An 18126-nucleotide genomic window follows, 5' to 3' on the forward strand; every position below is an offset into this window, starting at 1 on the left:
CCTAGGGGCTTCATATGATTGGTAGAAACACTCCCTCTTGCCATCGCTATATACAGGATTGTAGTCAAGTGGCGCGTAGGAAGCGACTGCAACTTTACCAGCTGTTTTACATGTTCGCTTGCTTGACTCTCCTGGCTTACTATTGCAGCTGTTGAGGTAGAAATAAAATATGCACATTAAAAAGAAGAAAACACTCCAATCGCGCGTACACTTCACTGACAATAAAATCTAGCGGCAAAAGATCGTCGCGCCAAAGAAGCCTACAAGCAGTTCAAGAACATGATCTCGCCAATTTTTCATTCAGTCCTTGCGACATGCGTGGCAAACGTGGTCTTATTTTTCGTTCTCATAGGCAGCGCCTATCTTGCTGCCGGCGATGACGTTACGGAAGACGCGAAGCTTAGTCCGGTAAGTTGCGCTTGATACGCTTGGCATGTTACTTGCGTTGTACGAGAGCGACAAATGTGTAGAAATGTTTGCATGATGGGCTAGTATGAAACCAAACGCCAATAATCGACATTCTGGCAATGAAAACTTGTCTATATGCAAGCCCCGCTTAATAGATATGTGCTTCGATAGCCTTGAGTGATTTCCTTATGGATACCACGCTCATTGTTTTGATCTGCGCAGTAATGTGAATCCTATTCACATTGATTGCTGACTTCCAAGACTACTCCGACAATGCATTCCTGTGTACGTGTTTAATGAGGTTTTATAGCACAGTGGACAGAAGGTAGTGAAGCGGGCGCATTTAAGTCGCTCGTTGTTCATGTTTATCTATAAGGCTACGTGTTCTTATGCAGACCTATGCCTGCGCGGGAGTGTTATATAGGAAAGAAGAATTCTCAATTCAATAACTCTGCCTTGGGATAACAGGCTGTGTAGTAGCCTGCCTACAAATCTAAATACAACTATTCAACAACAACAATTACAGCTCACATTTATTCCCTTATATTTGATAGCTACCTTTACTCTTGAATAATGCGCCCCTTCATACTTCCGCTGCTTAAGCACAATATCGAAAGATAATAATGTAACAGCGAAAAAAAATTTCAGTGGTCTCACGTCCCTTTTTAGAAATTTTATCGGCCGACATAAATTGGAGTAACTCAACAGGAAAAGTAATGATGATTGGAATAAATGGAAAGAAAATAAACATAACGCAGCAAAACAAGGAAATAGACAAGAACTATTTAGAAATAGTATCTAAAAACAATATTTCCTAGAAATCTGGGTGGAGCTATTGTGTGGAGCAGGCACTACTTCTTTTTTGGCTTTCTGTCTTGAAGAGCGTGTAAGTAAATTTTGCCTTTCGGGTGGTTAGTGCTGCTTCGTTTCTAGGACGCAATTTATGGAAGGAAGATGCACTATACCTGCACAATCATTTGTTAACCACCTTTGATGTTGTTTAGTTGATGGCTTATAAAAATTGTCAACTTAAAAAGAAATAGATTGTTTACATTACCTTGCAGAAGATTGACTTAATAAAGGAAATACACTTTTATAAAACATAACAAGGCAGGGAATGTCGATGCACAACCCTTGCAAATCGTCATATGCTAATAACAGGGAGAGGGAATATGGCTAGTTCTGTTATCATACACGACACCACAAAGTTCACACAGAAACTCTTCTGGGAGTTGATTAAGAATGCGTAAGCATTGGGGACCTTGCTTGTCTCCATGCAGCCCCTTGTCATTATCAATGTTATGAAACTTGATGCGGCCAGTATAAACCGTTATCAACGCTCATCGATCGTTATCAATGTTATCGGACTAGATCCGACCCTTATGGGTTGTTATGAAGGTTACTGAACTCGATTCGAGCCTTATTAACCATAATCGACCGGTATCAACCTGATCGGAATCAATCTAATCCTTATCTCTCTCTCTAAATCTTATCAGATGTGAACCTACTCTTATCGACGCTTGACAGTCTACCAACCTTGTAGGGCTTGACAGACGCCTATCAACCCTCATCGGTGCTTACTAACCTTATAATCAGACTTGCTCCGAGCATTATAAGCCTTTATCGCTCTTTAACACCTCGTCCATAGGTGTCGAACCATTATCAATCATAAGAACCATATAACACTTCATAACTCTTTACCAATTCATTGGCTGCTTATTTGTGTGTGTTGCGCTACATGACGCATATGAGGCCTCAGAGATTGGTGGCATTTGGGTCGGGGAAGGACCGACCCCACAGAAGGCATATCCTGCGACCGCTGAAGCGCATCGGGGATGTGGCGTGTTTGACAGTAAATATTCGCAAAATCTGAATTTTCGCTGTCTGCAATGCTCCAAGTCGTTTCTACCTAGGGTCCTAGAGATGGCTTTTATTCCGTCATCATCAAATCTTTCAACAAAGCCTTCATAGAGACTGTTCTATGACATTTGTTTTGAACCACTGGTCCAGCGTATTCATATGATTCAGTTATTTTTATGTTCTGCAAGCGCTCTGCAACAACTACCAAAAAGAACTTCCTCTCATATCTTACGGTGTACAGTTCCTTCCTTTCAAAAAGACAATCATTTATACACCATATGATTTTTTTACGTTATTAGGACTTAATTGATTATAGAGAAGACACATGATCTACAGACATGCCAAGCCACGTCTCTCGCGAAGGTCTGCTTTTCAAGAACAGGCTGCTCAAGTGCGTAGTGTGGTTGTAACCTTTGATTCCGTTCTTGAGTGGACTTCGCATCTGGACGCTTGTGTTTGTTTGCCCAATTTTTGAACTTTCATTGGACTGCACAGCATGTGTGCATTTGTTCTTTACGCGTGTCTAAATGTAAATAAACTAATGTTCACATGAAACTATTCATCAATTCATGCAATAAAGAAAACAAAAGGGTGTTTAGTCAGGTGGGAAAGGCACTCGGCTTCTAAGTGTGGAGTGGTATTTTCAAAACTCTCCAGCTTCTTTTCTCTCAATTTTTGTTATGTTGTATCCGTAATTTTTTTGATATAGCCATTCTTCTTACGTGACAGAAGGATGGACAGACGGACGGATGGACGATTGTCCTTGTTGGGTCGGAATAAAAATGCTTACGCATTTAAAACAATTCAGCGTAGTGCATTATATTTCTTGGTCGCTTACTTTAATTGTATTTTGGTCACCTTTGCCTCTTTCGCTATTGTAAACAGAGAGTAATCAAGTGAGAATGCTCCGGAGCAGTCATATTTGTTTACATCACATTGCTTCCGCAAACACTTAACAAATTGAGCACGGCACAACAATTACCAAACTTGCAAGGGCAGCGCAAACTTCGCCTAGCTCGTTCCTTAAAGGCTTCCAATCAAGGTTTTAAGGCAGGTGCTATGAGGCATGCTAAGGCTACTTCTAGTAATATACAAGACCTACTGTCCTTCATGAACCATGGATCAATCATAGTGCGTGCCGTTGTTAACTATTGGATATACAACTTCAATGCGTACTGCAGTCGTTGCGGAAGGACGGCAAAACGCACACATCTTGGTAGTAGAGGACGCAATGCCGACTATCGACTACGAACTTGTATTGAGGAACGCGATATATACGGTACAGGAAATCACCATCCTTTCTGCCTTGTGTTTCATTTGGTCAGTATAAATTGCTCAAACTTGGGTTATATTTAGTGACTCTCTAGCCACTCTCACGACACAAAACTGAAGCACGTTAATTACACATTTAGTATGCGAAACCCTCAAAGAACAAACAGAACCCATAGAAACCAAAAACCACACTTTAAAAGTGGATACCAGGGCAACGCGAAAATCAATGTAGACAGTGCAGCAGACGCTGCTTCCAAACAGTCACGAGAAAATGAATGTACAATAAACCTGACTATGACTCGTAAGGAAGCCCACCTGTTGATGCGACAGATATGCTGGCAACTTTATCAAAATACATTGTTTTATCAGAGATAGAAATTGTCAAAATTCTTCTTCATAGACCCTTCGACTAAAGTGGCGATTGCTCAAAGTTCAACGACAAGAAAAATTCGTCAAATCATCGCGTCGTTTACGACTTAGCGTAACGCATAGCCGTCACTGTTTAGGCATAATTCAACGCGTTACTAGCCTGCAAGGCAATCGAGATCACGCTAATGAAGATTTACAACCGATCCTTCTCGAGCGCTGATACAGGGAACTGCGAAGTGAAGACTAAAGGCTGAAACAACCTTGTTACACCGTCGACTGTTATTCCTGCAAAAAAAAAAAAGATACTTGGCCCTTGGGCACCAACAGAGCTAAACCAATGAGCACTCGTAGCTTTAAATGTCTCTTCAGCCAGTACAAATTATATATGTTCGTACAAAATGTTCATGTGTGAGCTACTATTGCAATTCTTTAACTAACTCAGGCCGCATATCTGTGCTTCAGGACTGATTTTGTCATACGTAGTTCTGTGTCTGCTATATAGCTGTGTAAGTACGTCAGCCTCCTTATTTGCAAAGCTGTCAACCTGTGTGTTTGTTCCCGGACTTGCTTGTGTGCTTCCACTTCTTTACGCAGATATGTGCGTCTCGTAGTGTAATTTTACTATTTTGTATGTATTACTTTACTCCCGTTTGAAACTTCGGAAATGTTTACGATATTTGACTCTCCTCAGTGTTTTCCACTTGTGTTCGTGATTTTAGTTTTGTTATCTCTGCAAAGGTGGATAGCCGACGCGAAGGAAAGCTGCAACCTCTCCTTCACATTCGTCCCAAGTAAAGGAGAGCCACTCGAATACATTATTAAGTTTTCCTAAGAGCCGCCCTTGGTAACAGCTTATTTCGAGGACTCGCACAGGGATAGACTGCCACCCTTAGCGACGTTGTGATCCTCCTCACGTAGGATCTCTTAATACAGTCGAATTAATCTTCACAAAGTTATGTTGGCACCGAAAGCTTTGGGTTGCCGAATGAGATAACTCCTAACTGCTGGTCGGTGACTCACACTCAGAGAGACGCCTATTCAAAGATCGGCCTGTGTCGTCAATCTTTGGATTCCTTAATTGGAAGAAAGAAGCTCCAGTTAACACAGTCACAAGAAAGAATACAGGACACAGAAGGCGCTACTTACGAGTGCTTTACTGACGGAAAGGAGGACCTGTTAATAAAGACGTAACTTCATTTTGGGCTCTATTAAACTACTTAGCCCAACCTTCGATTTCTTAAAATACTTGTTCTATTAAAGACGTATTATCATATTTAAGATAGAAAAAAACATTTTACGCTGTGGTTAAGTAGAAACCCGATCACTGTGAAATTGTGACTGCTGTTTACAAGACGCGTCCTCAATGTGTCCTAGCTTTCCAAGTTGCATGCCAGTCAGATGCCCCAACTTACCCGCATTATCGCGCACACAACCACACCGTAACGTGAGTTTTCCTTGGACACACTAGACATTCTGTGGTATCCTCACCTGGTGTCCCGATCCTTAGGTCGGGCTGATGAAGAAGAATGGCTACCCGGTGGAGGTGCATAAGGTGACCACCGACGACGGCTACATCCTTGAAGTGGACAGGATGCCACGGGGGTGGTCAGACAGCAGCACCAATGGCAGCTCGCGGCCACCCGTGCTCATGGTCCACGGCGTCGTGTCCTCAGCTGCAGACTGGGTTATAAACAAGCCTAACCTTAGTGCGGGTAAGAGTCTGATGTCTGAAGTCCACCTCAAGAAGACGTTCAATGACGTGCCATGCAAAAACAGAAAAAGCTGTTTTGAGCTAACGCCGTCTTACCGAAGTGTTCACTTGAACGAACTGTTATGATGTCCGACCGTGGATGCAGCAACAAAATTTAATGGAACTGAGTTAAATCACTTCGGTGAATTTCAGCGTTGGATAGAGTTCAGTAGTACGAACATCTTTCTCGCGACTTTCGAGATGTTTTCTGCAACCTATATTTATTACTTTTTGGGCGCACTTAGAGTCTCACACTCAGAACTGCACGCATTGGAACGTGGCATGTACTCAGGACGCACTACAGGTTTGGCTTACAAAAAAAAAAAAAACTCTTAGGTTGGTGTTGCAAAATGTACTGGTTTCGAGCTGCATATTTCATATTTACTTGTAGGGACGATGGACTCAAGGTAAGCATGTACTCAGTATTACACCGGTATATCGCGGACGAACTGCACAGCTAGAGCCAGTTCAGTATGAACGGCTTCTCCGACACCAGCCATGGGCAAAATTTCATTTAACCGTCAATACTCTGTGCTCATACAAATTCCAATTATGCGGAATTTCACTCCGTTTTCCTTATGGTACGATGGTAGTGGAAGTATTTTACAAAAACCCGTAGCAAGGGTGCACTTTCGTCAGATTTGAATAAAGGACTACGGAGCAGACTGGCGTACGCAGCGAAAGAAAGGAGTCTGACAAAGTTTAGGGGCACCTGTAATGTAAACATGCTGGGCGAATACCAAGCAGTGCCAGCAGGCTGAATGAACAGCTAGGTCGAAAACAAAGAGGGCCATACAAAGAATTAAGGGATTAGTGCACCTTTATCTCCTGTCTCCAGGGAGGTAGTCTTGAATGATCCAGAGCTGTCTTATTCGCCGTGGATTCAGTACTGGCATGTTTCCCATTTTCGGGGCTAGTTATCTCGGCGGGTGAGTATATACTCCGTAGCGGAGTCTGACGTTTATGACAGCCGTCGTACTGTATAAAGCAACTAACATTCTTCATTGGTTCTCATGAGCATCCGACTATAGGGTGCCTTACATTGGGATTCAGTTCATCCCATAGCAGGCTTGCTAGTACATTGCTGATTGTTTTCGCGTGATGAACAACTGAAGCCAGGAAATGTTTGTAGGAGACAAGGGATTGGTATTACGGGTGAATGTTCAGGGCAAAAGTAAACGCTGAACTATGGCGCTTTTTTACACTGCGTTTAACGGCAATGAATGCATGGGTAGCCTACCATCGAGCATGTTTCAAGTACTTTTGCCGACCGACAAGCTTTAAATAGAAACAATGTACCATAAAAAGAAAAAAAGAATCAATCAACTATAACCCGCAGGTAAACCTTGCCGAGCGCATGGTTTACAGGGAATGCTCGTTTTACACTAAAATGTCCTTAGTATCATTGCGAAGGAGTATATAGAAATTCGTGAGAAAGGTCATGCAAGGTAATTTTTACTTTTCTGAGGTACGCATGAAAACAGCACTTCTCGCTTAAAAATTCGGCAAAATAATGCTACGATCCTAAACTAGACGAAACATTGTCTATAATATCCAAAAATTAAGAGGATATATGAAGTAGTCAACTAATAAACTTTAAAACAAAGCAATATTTTTGTTTTGCGAGGAGTGTGGAGTGACAACGTAACTTAGGAGTTTGAAAGTGGGCATTCTATGTTATCTATGTAGTAAGAGTTCACTGAAGATGAGTCAACTGACAGTACAATAACTTTGGGTGTCCTGGGTTACGCGAAGGGGAGGAAGAAGTGCCTCGTAAGAAGAATGCCTATAGCTGTGGCCTCTTCATTTTCCTGTGTCCCGGATGTTTTTCGTCATCAGCGACTGTGTTAAGGGTACAACGTCATCCTCCGGGATGGGGTATAGGAATCCCAACCAAGCGTTTGAGCCTGGTCGTCCACCACTGGCTGCATCGAAGACAAGCGACCACAATGGCCCTTCCAGTGTCGCCCTTGAATCTTCCGACAGCTCAACGGTTGAAAAAATGGAATCGGACAACCATTTGACACTTCCCGCGGGTCACCGCTTGAAGAGAAAACTCGGGAGGACATGCACAGACAGTGAATCGTTGCCCAGGCAGGCAACGATTCTATGGCGTACCGATTTCGACACCGATGGAAGTGACCATCTACCAACATATAGTCAGTTGAAATGGTTACATCCCCCAGCTCCGCACACTGTGCCTTCTATCTATTGGCCAACATTTTGAGAATCTGTGAACACCGCATATCAAGCCATCGAATCACCATCCAATCTTCAAGATGTCATCGCAACAACATTACGCAACACAGCGAAACACCTCATCGCACCTTAACCTAGACCTCCTATTTATGACAAGTACAAGCGACTTCGCGCGATACGGCGTCCAGCAGAACGGAAATGCAGAAGGACCAAATCAATCACCATTAGACGTCACTACATCACACCGGGCTCAGCGTCATGTCCTGCGCCACCTTGACAAGCTTGGCAAACAACGCTGGAGATAATTCTGTGGCTCTCTGGATCCGTAAAAACTCCGCTCTAAAATTTGGAAAATTGCGCGAAGCCTTCGTTTACCTCCACAACAACTGCACCCGCTCAGCGCTGTGGCCATACGGCAAGGCCGACGTGATGCTGAGGTCGCCGATGACTTCTGCAAATTACTTGTGAGTTCCTCTAACGGTATAACAACGCAATCACGATGGACTTTTCCAGCATCTAGTGATGACCGTCTGGATGCGCCTTTTACTATGCACGGGCTCGACGCTGCGATATCTACTTCCCGCCGGCCATCTTGTCCAGGACCAGATGGAATCACATACTCCGCGATTTGTCATCTTGGAGTAGAAGCTCGAGAAATTCTCCTGGCGCTCTACAACTCCACGTGGGACACAGCAACTGTGCCTAATCACTAGAAGTGCAGTCGTCTTGTGGCTTTGCTAAAACCTTGGAAATTCCCACATGATCTCGCACATTATCGGCCAATAGCCTTGGCAAGCTGTGTTTGTAAAGTGATGGAGGGGATGGTACTGAGCAACGGATACTCAAGAAAAGTAGTGGATTTTCTGATTTTATCTACGGATTCAGAAGACGCCGATTGTCCATTGACGGTGCGATCGACTTAGTACCTTCTGTTCGAGAGGAAAAGAGACGCCATCGCCTGGTACATGCACTATTTCTAGATATCAAAAGTGCCTAGGACAACGTCTTCCACCATTCAATTCTTCGGGCGCTTGAGGACATTGGAGTTGGTGGCTGGATGTATGCATGGCTGCAAAGTTAACTCAGTATCCGCACCATTTTCGTGTCCACTTCGGATGGTGAACCTGATAGACGTGACGTTCGCAAAGGTGTGCCGCAGGGTGACGCCCTTAGCCCAATATTGTTCAATATCATACTGGTGGGACGTGCAGACGAGCTACCTGAAACAACGCATATCAGTACGTAGCGGATGATATCTGTATTTGGTCAACTGGGGTCACACGTCCACAAGTGCGTGCAAGGCTTCAACGTGCGGCTACCATCACTGCGAAGTACTTGCGCCGTAGAGGTCTGCAACTCTCAGCAACTAAATGTGCAGTGTTGGCATCCACGCGCAAATAAATGTCACAATATACAATCGTTGTCGACGAAACGGCGCTCCCTTTAGTCAACTACCAGAGATTTATTGGCGTTATAATAGACCGCAGTCTTTACTGGAACAAACACGTTACTGCACTTAGGGCTAAACATACCAATTTCATACACGTTCTTCGTGTAATATCTGAACTGAGATGGGGCCCCTCTGGGCGAAATTTGCTACAAGTGTAGCAGGCACTTTTTGTGGGATACATACGCTACAGCATGCCTCTGCTATCTAACATGGGATCATTGTGTATACGCACGCTGCAGAGCCGTCAGGCACAAGCACTGCGGATATGTCTTGGCTTGCCACGTTACACGTCAACTTAGAGTACAATAGTGGAAGCACGGACTTATCTAATCGACATATACAGGTCTTGCAAACCTGTGTGAACTTCGCCTGCTGACCAGACACTCAGGTCATCCTCTGTCAACACTTCCAATCACCAGCCTTGACTGCGGTTTTTCTAAAGCAATTGCATGTCACGCAAGCATTATACCTGCAAGGTTCCAGGCCACCAACATCCCCGAGACACCTCCATGGACATTGCCAAGACCACTAGTGAGGCTTCAGATACCCGAAATTACGAAGAAATCCCACGTTTCTTCCATTGGCTTGAAACAGCTCACCCTGTCCCATATATTTACATTATATGCTGGGACTCTATGAGTATATACCGATGGTTCGGTCACGCCATCTGTCACAACGGACGCAATTGTCATGCCACAACTTGGAATTACTCTAAGATTTCGACTAGATCACAAATCGGCATGTACGGCTGCGGAACTTACGGGAATACGGGAGGCTGTCCGTTTTATGAGAACGCAGACACCTCATAAGTGGACGGTATTGTGCGATGCCAAATCAGCGCTAAAGGTGCTAAAATGCTTTTTAAAGAAAGAACCATCTACCTGCTCGTGCTGGAAACAGCCAAACTACATCACAGTGCCGAATTAGGCGGCCACGTGATCATCATTGAATAGGTGCCTAGTCATTGTGGTGTGAGTGGCAATGAACTCGCTGACAATGAGGCAAGATCGGCCTTCTCTTCCTCTGATGAAGTATGGGTTGCCTACTCGCGACCTGACACCAACTCCATGATCAAGGCACTTATGCAGGACCTTACAAAGGCATACAGAGCCCATGATGACTACATTCACAGACGCCCCCGAAGCTTACACGGAGCAAAACGTCGTTGCCGCACAGGATTCGGCTCGGCGTTGCTTTCACCCGTCACTACGTGCACCTTATCGGACAATCCAACAGCCCAGATTGTGAACACTGCCAGATGTCTGAAACACTGGAATACATACAGTGGGATTGCCCAGCATATATGTTGTAGCGAAGGAGGATAGAAAGTCTCCTAGCCAGCGTTGGCAGGCAACCACTGTCGGAGGAAGCTATCCTCAGCCCTTGGCTTGACACTGCAACCTCAATGCGTGCAGCTAAAGTGTTGTTGAAGTTTCCGCAAAACACCAAGCTCGCGAGCGGCTCCAGCAAGGCAACTGCCTCATGTACATAAGCCCTCACCACTTCTCTTATCACCATCATCTATCCGAGTACTTTCACTCCCCTTCCCTCTTCCCCTGTGCAGAGTAGCAGACTAGAGCGCACTAGCTCAGGTCGACCTCTCTTTCTTTCCTATCAACAAATTCTATTCTTCTTCTTCTTGGGTGTCCTGGGTCCTTCGGGCACGAAGGTCACATCAGCGCCAGCAAAGCCCGAAGTTCCACCCCCTTCGCTCACTAGAGGCGCAGCTGTCGCGGAACTGGCTTGTACCTGCCACTGAGGTGCACTGATTGGTGCAAATGATTAGTAATATATGGGGTTTTACGTGCCAAAACCACTTTCTGATTATGAGGCACGCCGTAGTGGGGGACTCCGGAAATTTTGACCACCTGGGGTTCTTTAACGTGCACCTAAATCTAAGTACACGGGTGTTTTCGCATTTCGCCCCCATCGAAATGCGGCCGCCGTGGCCGGGATTCGATCCCGCGACCTCGGTGCAAATGATTGGAGAGCGGGTGCGGCTCACCACTCTTCACAGCTGCTCCTGCTCTTGTGAGGACGGCAAACATGCCTCGACCAAGATAAGGGCGCTAAACCTAAAGCTATTCCAAACTGTTCCTATTGCATTTCGGCAATCAGCCATTCGCAATTCGTGAAAAAAATTTCGGACCACACCCACCTCCCCAATATGCCACGTGACCTCACAAAAGCCGCAAGAGCTCCCTATCTGCCTGGGTATTGTGGCGCCCTCTCTTGACTAGTTTTGATATCAACCTGGGTGCTGTGGCGCCCTCTCTTGAATTGCTTGGGTATCATGGATTGATGGATGGATGTTATGAGCGTCCCCTTTGGAACTGGGTGGTGGGTTGCCTGGGTGCTGTGGTGCCCTCTCTTGACTAGTTTCGGGATCAGTCAGGGTGCGTGACGCCTAAAGACATTGGACAAACGACATCCCCGGCCTCTAAAGTGTTCTGCACTTAAAATTGAACCGACCGACCGACCGACCGACCGACCGACTGGACTGACTGGACTGACTGACTGACTGACTGGACTGACTGACTGACTGACTGACTGACACAGTGCATACTAACCTTTTTTCTCTCAGGTTTCTTGATGGCTGACCAGGGGTACGACGTCTGGCTCATCAATGCCAGAGGTGTACCGTATTCCAACTACCACGTGAACCTGACTACGAACGACCGTGAATTTTGGGACTGGAGGCAAGTGGAAGTAGTTGATCACATGGTCTCTTAAAAATGATATTACTCATAACACACAACCAGAAGAAAGTAGGGAAACACACCGTGAGAATTGGCGGCAAAATATTTTGCATAACGCGCCGATAGTTTTGCAGCTAGATAGTAAAGTGCAGGTAGCTTAAGATGTATCTTAGTTTCATTCAGTGAATTTGAAATGACGACTTGCCAAAGTGCTTAGTAGTTGGAAGAGTGTTGATGCGGAAGCCAGTTCACTATTGCAGGACACTATTTAAAAAGAAAGAAACAAGAAAAATACTAGACTATTCTTGCATGGCTTTCAGCAATGTAAATTCCACATAAATGAGCTTGAGCAGGTCATTATTTTTAATCTTTCTGCTGAAAGTGGCTGAGAACTATATCTTCTTTAATTACGAAGGCTATGACGGAACCTCACGCGAGAGAACCCACCCGCTTTTCGCAAAAATAATGGTGAAAACTTTTCTGTTTCATCGTTGAATTTTAGCGTGTTCGAATAAATGCATCCGTTTCTTTAACTCCAGGCGCCTAAAGGGCACTCACCCGAACTTGGAAGTAGCAGTTTCAATATCTCACATATACGATTTCTTATATGTTGCATCACAAACACATATTAAGTCAACATCCATGTAGTTGTTTTCGTGCATATCAAATACTATTTGTTCGCGATGCGCTGCTTTTCAATGCGCTCTACTTGACAAGCCACGTTGCTTCGAAATTTCGCTGGAGAGCTTAAGGAAGCATCTGTTTACAAGTGAGTGCTGCTTTTCCAAGCATTGTTGTTTTAAATTTAGCCGGTTTTAGCTTTCATCGAGTTATTGTTGTTATTTATCATTAGACGGAAGGCGCACCTGCATGAACCAATATTTCTTGAACGCTGTCACTTATACAGCAAAGGAGGCACGTGGTATGTGATTGCGCGTGAGTATGTGCGCTCTGAAGTGCACGCAAGCACCAGCGATTATGCTGGAATGAATGGAAAGACATTTGCAGTGTAAACTGCGGACAAACGTGACCCCTTGGATTTGGATTCGACAACAGAAAACAGTGGTCATTGCCGTCGTGATTTCAGTGTTGCTTGCCTTTCTTGGCACATGTTCAACCAGTAAAGAGACAAATCAGCCATTCGCAAGTATATTGCGCAGATGCCCGAGAAAACATTTATGCCCAGGCGGTCTGTAGGTGTGTAAGACTTGAGAAGACTGGAGTCGGAAGATTCGGAGACGCACGAGCGAATAACATTTGCGAACAGAATTTGTGTAAAATTTGACACAGCATAAATAAAATTGTAAGAACAGCCCCAGTTCGTAAGCTGTACGAAAATTCAGGAGAATTGGCAGGTAATGCTTCTGCACGCGCACTTGGCAGATCTTCATCTTTCCTGGTGGCCATTGCAACCGCCACTTCGGCAGCCTTCCGTTTGGGCTCATGTGGGCGCGCGGTGGGGCCGACAAAAAGTGATCTCGGCTGTTCTCGAGGAGCTGTCGGCATGCGCGAAGTCGTCAAAGCTCTGTCAGTGGCCAGCGCCGCAGAACATGCATGCGAAGCGGCATGGAGGTTGTCTGTTTCTTTGGCCAGCGTGCCATGCGCGTGTGCGGGCAATGCCAGCTCTGCTGGGAGACAAGTCGTGCTTGTTCGAGACGTCGTCAACGTGGTGGCAGCGTCGCTGACTGTACGTGGAATGTGAGGTGGCGATGATTTGCTCCGGCTGCTGCCTGTGGTCTATACGAACGTGCACATGTAATGCTCGGACGCCGGCGCATGGACGACGAGACACAATCGTGAGACGGACAGGTGCTTGCTCTCCGACGGCTGGCGCACATCCCAATGTTACAGGGAGCAGCCGGTACCTCGACAAATGCAGAAGGTGTCGGAGGGCTGCGGCGGGAGTTCACTCAGTTCGCTGAAGTAGTTCGTGACGCCTCGTTTCAGATCGTTGCCTGTAGCTGAGTTATGTGACCGCAGGGGCAGGTGGCAAAGGACGTCGGTTGATAGGACATACAACAGAACCTCATGTTTTAAAGGTTGGATTGGGATGACGCTCTGAGCCGTGACAGCCTCCACTTTGACTAACCAGCTACTGACATCTTCGGATTAGATGGAAGCGATGGGCTGAAGTGCGGCATCGGCCAGCCTGCCATTGCTGCGGCATGTGGAGGGCCAATGAATTTTAAGAGGCCAGTAGATGCAGCTTGTCTATGTTTTGTTGATAGCGGCGATTATGATGGTGATGATTATCACTAGCACAAATATTGATTAGCATTAAAAACAGGAACAAAGAGAGATGAAACCCGAGCTCTGACTCGCAACGCGGCACCCAGCCGACAGTAATTATTTTCCTTGGCAGCCATTGTGTGTGAAGGCTCGATGCGCCACTACAAAGCCAACCGTTATTTCACTATGACGATGGCATCTTAAACCAGAGCTGCTGTATCTGTAGGATATTATATGTACCAGACTTTTTGTGACAGTAAAAGGTGAGAGGCTGAATTTACAAAGCTTTTCGCTCGTAAGTGCTCTTGTTCACGGCCTGGCCACCTTCACTTACATGTCCAGCATCATGATTGTCTAGAATTTTTTCTTGCAAAGTGTTCTAGCTTAAGCACTTATTCTAAATGCGGCCTCAATCTCCTTTAACATAATTTATATCTTGCTTAAAGCCCGTCTTTCTTGCTTTTGTTCCCTTTGCACTCTCAGAATATGTCGCTCTTCGCAATTTGAACATATATAGAAATTAACATATTGTGGCACGGCGTAGGTGAGGCCGTAAGGCAAGTAAGTCACTGTCTTCTTATTGTGAAAGGCTTGGTGGAGAGGTTAGGAAAACGCTGCCGAAGTGTGACAGTGCATACTTTGTTGCAATCAGAACGAACTTTTGAAGGGTTTGAATGGAGTAATGTTATTACTGATACCGGGACTAATAGAAGAACTTTGGCCGATGCCTTTGTCCTGCGAGCGGCAAATATAAATTGCCTGTCTGATGATGGTAATGATGATGACATAAGACGTGGGATAGTAGGAGCTTTACACACTACAAAGCAGTCGCAGTCACATGCAAATCAGACATCTATCCGCGTAAGAAAACCACAAATTTTACTTTTTCACCCCGCGCATGCACTGCCCCTAGGTTCCTTGATGATTTATTTGCCTCTTTCACCTGGCATCTTAAAGACGAAGAGGTTTTGGGACGGGGAAAGATCAGCTTCATCAATGCTTTCGAGTGGACAATCTGCTCGTATCGCTGTGGCTATGGTCTCAATCGACGCGGGAAATTGTGACGCTTTTGTGGACACCAAATTTTTGTCAGTGGGTTGACTTTTAGCCGACGTATTCTTGTGTTTGTCTGTGCGACACCTTGTCGGCTGCTCGGCCTAATGGCTGACAGGCCTAGCGCGGCGAAGTGACGATGACTCCTTCGCCCATGGTGTGGAGCGCCCTTGACGCCTGCTATGGCGGTGGCTTCTATGCAAGTGAAAGATTTCGACGAGGAAGTGGACTGGAAGACTGCCTCCGGCAGAAGAGTGAAACAGGCTGGCCGGGTGTTTTCTCTTCACCCGGCCCCTAAGCAAGGAGGCCACGCTGGCGCGGGGCAGGCAAGCGCACGTTGCCCGTTTTCTAACATTATGAATCGGGTTGTAAAATTTTCGCCCATGCCTCCCATGTCCTAGGAGCATATCAAAATTCTACTGCGCCCCGGAGGCGACTTGAATTAGGAGAATATCGGTCCCACTTCAGTTGGCAAAGCAGTCACCGAGGCGGCAGGCCTAAGTGTGGAGCAAACAATGGATGATGTAATTTGTCCAAGCGTTATAAAGAAACATCCTAGTGCCCAGCACCCCACCTGGAAAAAATGCAAAAAGTTATGTGCACATCTAACCTATTACCATGGCTGTTGAAGCCTATGAGGTAACGATTATGAAACTGCTCCTAGCGATATGTGCAAAGGGGTTATTAGAAATGTGGGCATTGCCGATGGGCCGGCAGCCCTTGAGAGAAACATTTTGAATGACCGCAACGAGCCAGCGCTCGGGGTCTGGAGAATAAAAAGATTCTGGATCAGGTATTATAGTGTTTGACAGACTTCATCTGCCGAACTTTGTGAGATACGGACCTGCCTTGGTGTGCTGTTATTTTTTTTTACCGCAAACAAGTTGATGTATGCTACACCTGTGGCAGGATTAGTCATAGAGCAGACGTCTGCCCGCAGCCTGAACTATGGAATGTAGGGGCTGTGGTTTGCGTAACCCAAGTGAATCGCATGTGGGTTAGCCGACATGGAAATTGTGTCATGGCTTGTATCAGACGGCTCACAATGTGTGCAAAAAGCGGTACCGAATTCCATACCTGGTACGTGTGACACGTCAAGAGCGCGCGCGAGAGGAGCGCACAAAGACACAGATGGCTGAATAGAAGCCGCAGGTGGCGAGCAGTCGCCTCACATCCGGGAGGCGCTCTCACTCGCACAGCCGCTCCCGGCAACGTGCGTCATCAAGACAGCGAGATCAAGCAGAAGCAGGAGCCACTACCACACCAAGGGCCCGCAGGTGCTTCTCGTCTGTCGTAGGTGCCGACTCGTGGGCTACCAAGGTCGAAGGCAAAGAGCGCGGCGCAGCTGTCGGAACGGGAGATTCGCAGACCAGAGATAGATAACATTCTATCGTTAGAAAAGGAGAATACCAGCCTCAGGGCGGCAGTCGATAGCAGCTGTCGGAATGGGAGATTCGCAGTCCAGAGAGAGATAACATTGCATCGTTAGAAAAGGAGAATACCAGCCTCAGGGCGGCAGTCGATAGGCTTGCACTAGAACAAGTTGAGCTCCGCAGAGAAATTGCTCGTAACAAGTCCGCTTCGTCGGAGCGTCCAGCTGGTAATGAGGTTCCGAGGTCTATGGAGGTGGTAACGCTACAGGGGCCCACGAGTGTCAGGCTCGTGGGCCCCAACTTGTTCGATCAACCGAACCAGTTGCAAACCAAGGCGATGTCTGGGAATAAGGAGGCTACCTTTGCCATTAACGATAGCATCAAACAAATCAACCACTGACTTAGTTGTATTGAGTGTAGTACGGAGGAATCCGTAATCAGGCTGCAGAATATTGAGACGTATCTTAATGAGTAAGCAGTGACCGTCACGCAGAAAATCGGTCCTAAAACGCTACAAATGCAGCGAAGTTGTTTCAGCAACTCTCAATTGAATAAGATATCTCCAAATAATCAGGATGGCACCGGCTAATAAGGATTTCAGAATTTGGCAATGCAACTGCAAGGGAAAGTCAGTCCTAAAGAGGCTGCCCTCCAGCAGTTACTTAACTCGGAGGCTGAGAAGCCACATGTAATTATCCTCCACACTGACGATCGATGTTTTCTTCACTGGCTACAAGGTGGAGTCTTTTCGAGGAGATAGAAGCAGGGGTGCCGCCATTCTGATAAACAAGAAGATTCCTGATGTCCGACATGAACTCCGACATGTTGAATTTATTGCGGTTGAGATTGTTCCCAACAGTCACGTAGGCAATAGCAACAGCATATTTCTCCTAGATTTGTACAGCAGCCCTAAAGATTTTAGACAATGCTTGAAATCCATCGTAACCAAGGTCACTAAACTTGCTAGGGAGGCTCCTCTACTTGTTGGGGGGGAGGGGACTTCAATGCACCTCATCAAGCGTGGGGATACCCTTTCTCCAACGGCAAAAGGGAAGAGGCTGTGGACGTACGCTTCGGACCTTAGAGCAACTCTTATTACAGACCCTGAAAATCCAACTGGATGCGGTACCTCCTCGAGCAGCGACTCTGCTGCCGACTGAACTTTTGTCATGGAGATCGCGGAGTAAATTTGGGAAAATACCAACATCGATCTGGGCAGCGGCCATTACATAGTAACAATCAAGCTCGAGATAGCCACTATTAACCGAAGGGAAAATGAGCTTATTAATTGGGACAAATTCCGCAAATTGAGAACCCCGCAAGCTCACACCGGAGGCAGCCTTACCCTTCCCCTTTTTCCATCACGCCCCTCCTCTTTCCACCGCAGCGTCTTCGACGCATTTTAATGTGGAATAGACGTGGTTTCATTCACTCGGCTGATCCGCCACTCGAAAGCTGGGTAGA

General features: G+C 46.0%; 1 protein-coding gene across 1 annotated transcript in view; it reads left to right on the forward strand.

Moving 5' to 3' along the window:
• Positions 1–275: 275 nt before the first annotated feature.
• The window catches only part of LOC135919682 (lipase lipl-1-like), a 38775-nt gene continuing 20924 nt past the window's right edge, over positions 276–18126 (forward strand). Inside the window, exons 1-3 of the mRNA XM_065453532.1 lie at positions 276–408; positions 5417–5621; positions 11893–12007. Coding sequence (XP_065309604.1) covers positions 280–408; positions 5417–5621; positions 11893–12007 — 449 coding nt within the window. The 5' untranslated portion in view covers positions 276–279. The remainder of the gene's footprint in view (positions 409–5416; positions 5622–11892; positions 12008–18126) is intronic.

This window comes from Dermacentor albipictus, chromosome 10 (genome assembly GCF_038994185.2).
Source record: "Dermacentor albipictus isolate Rhodes 1998 colony chromosome 10, USDA_Dalb.pri_finalv2, whole genome shotgun sequence".
NCBI classification, from domain to species: Eukaryota; Metazoa; Arthropoda; class Arachnida; order Ixodida; family Ixodidae; genus Dermacentor; species Dermacentor albipictus.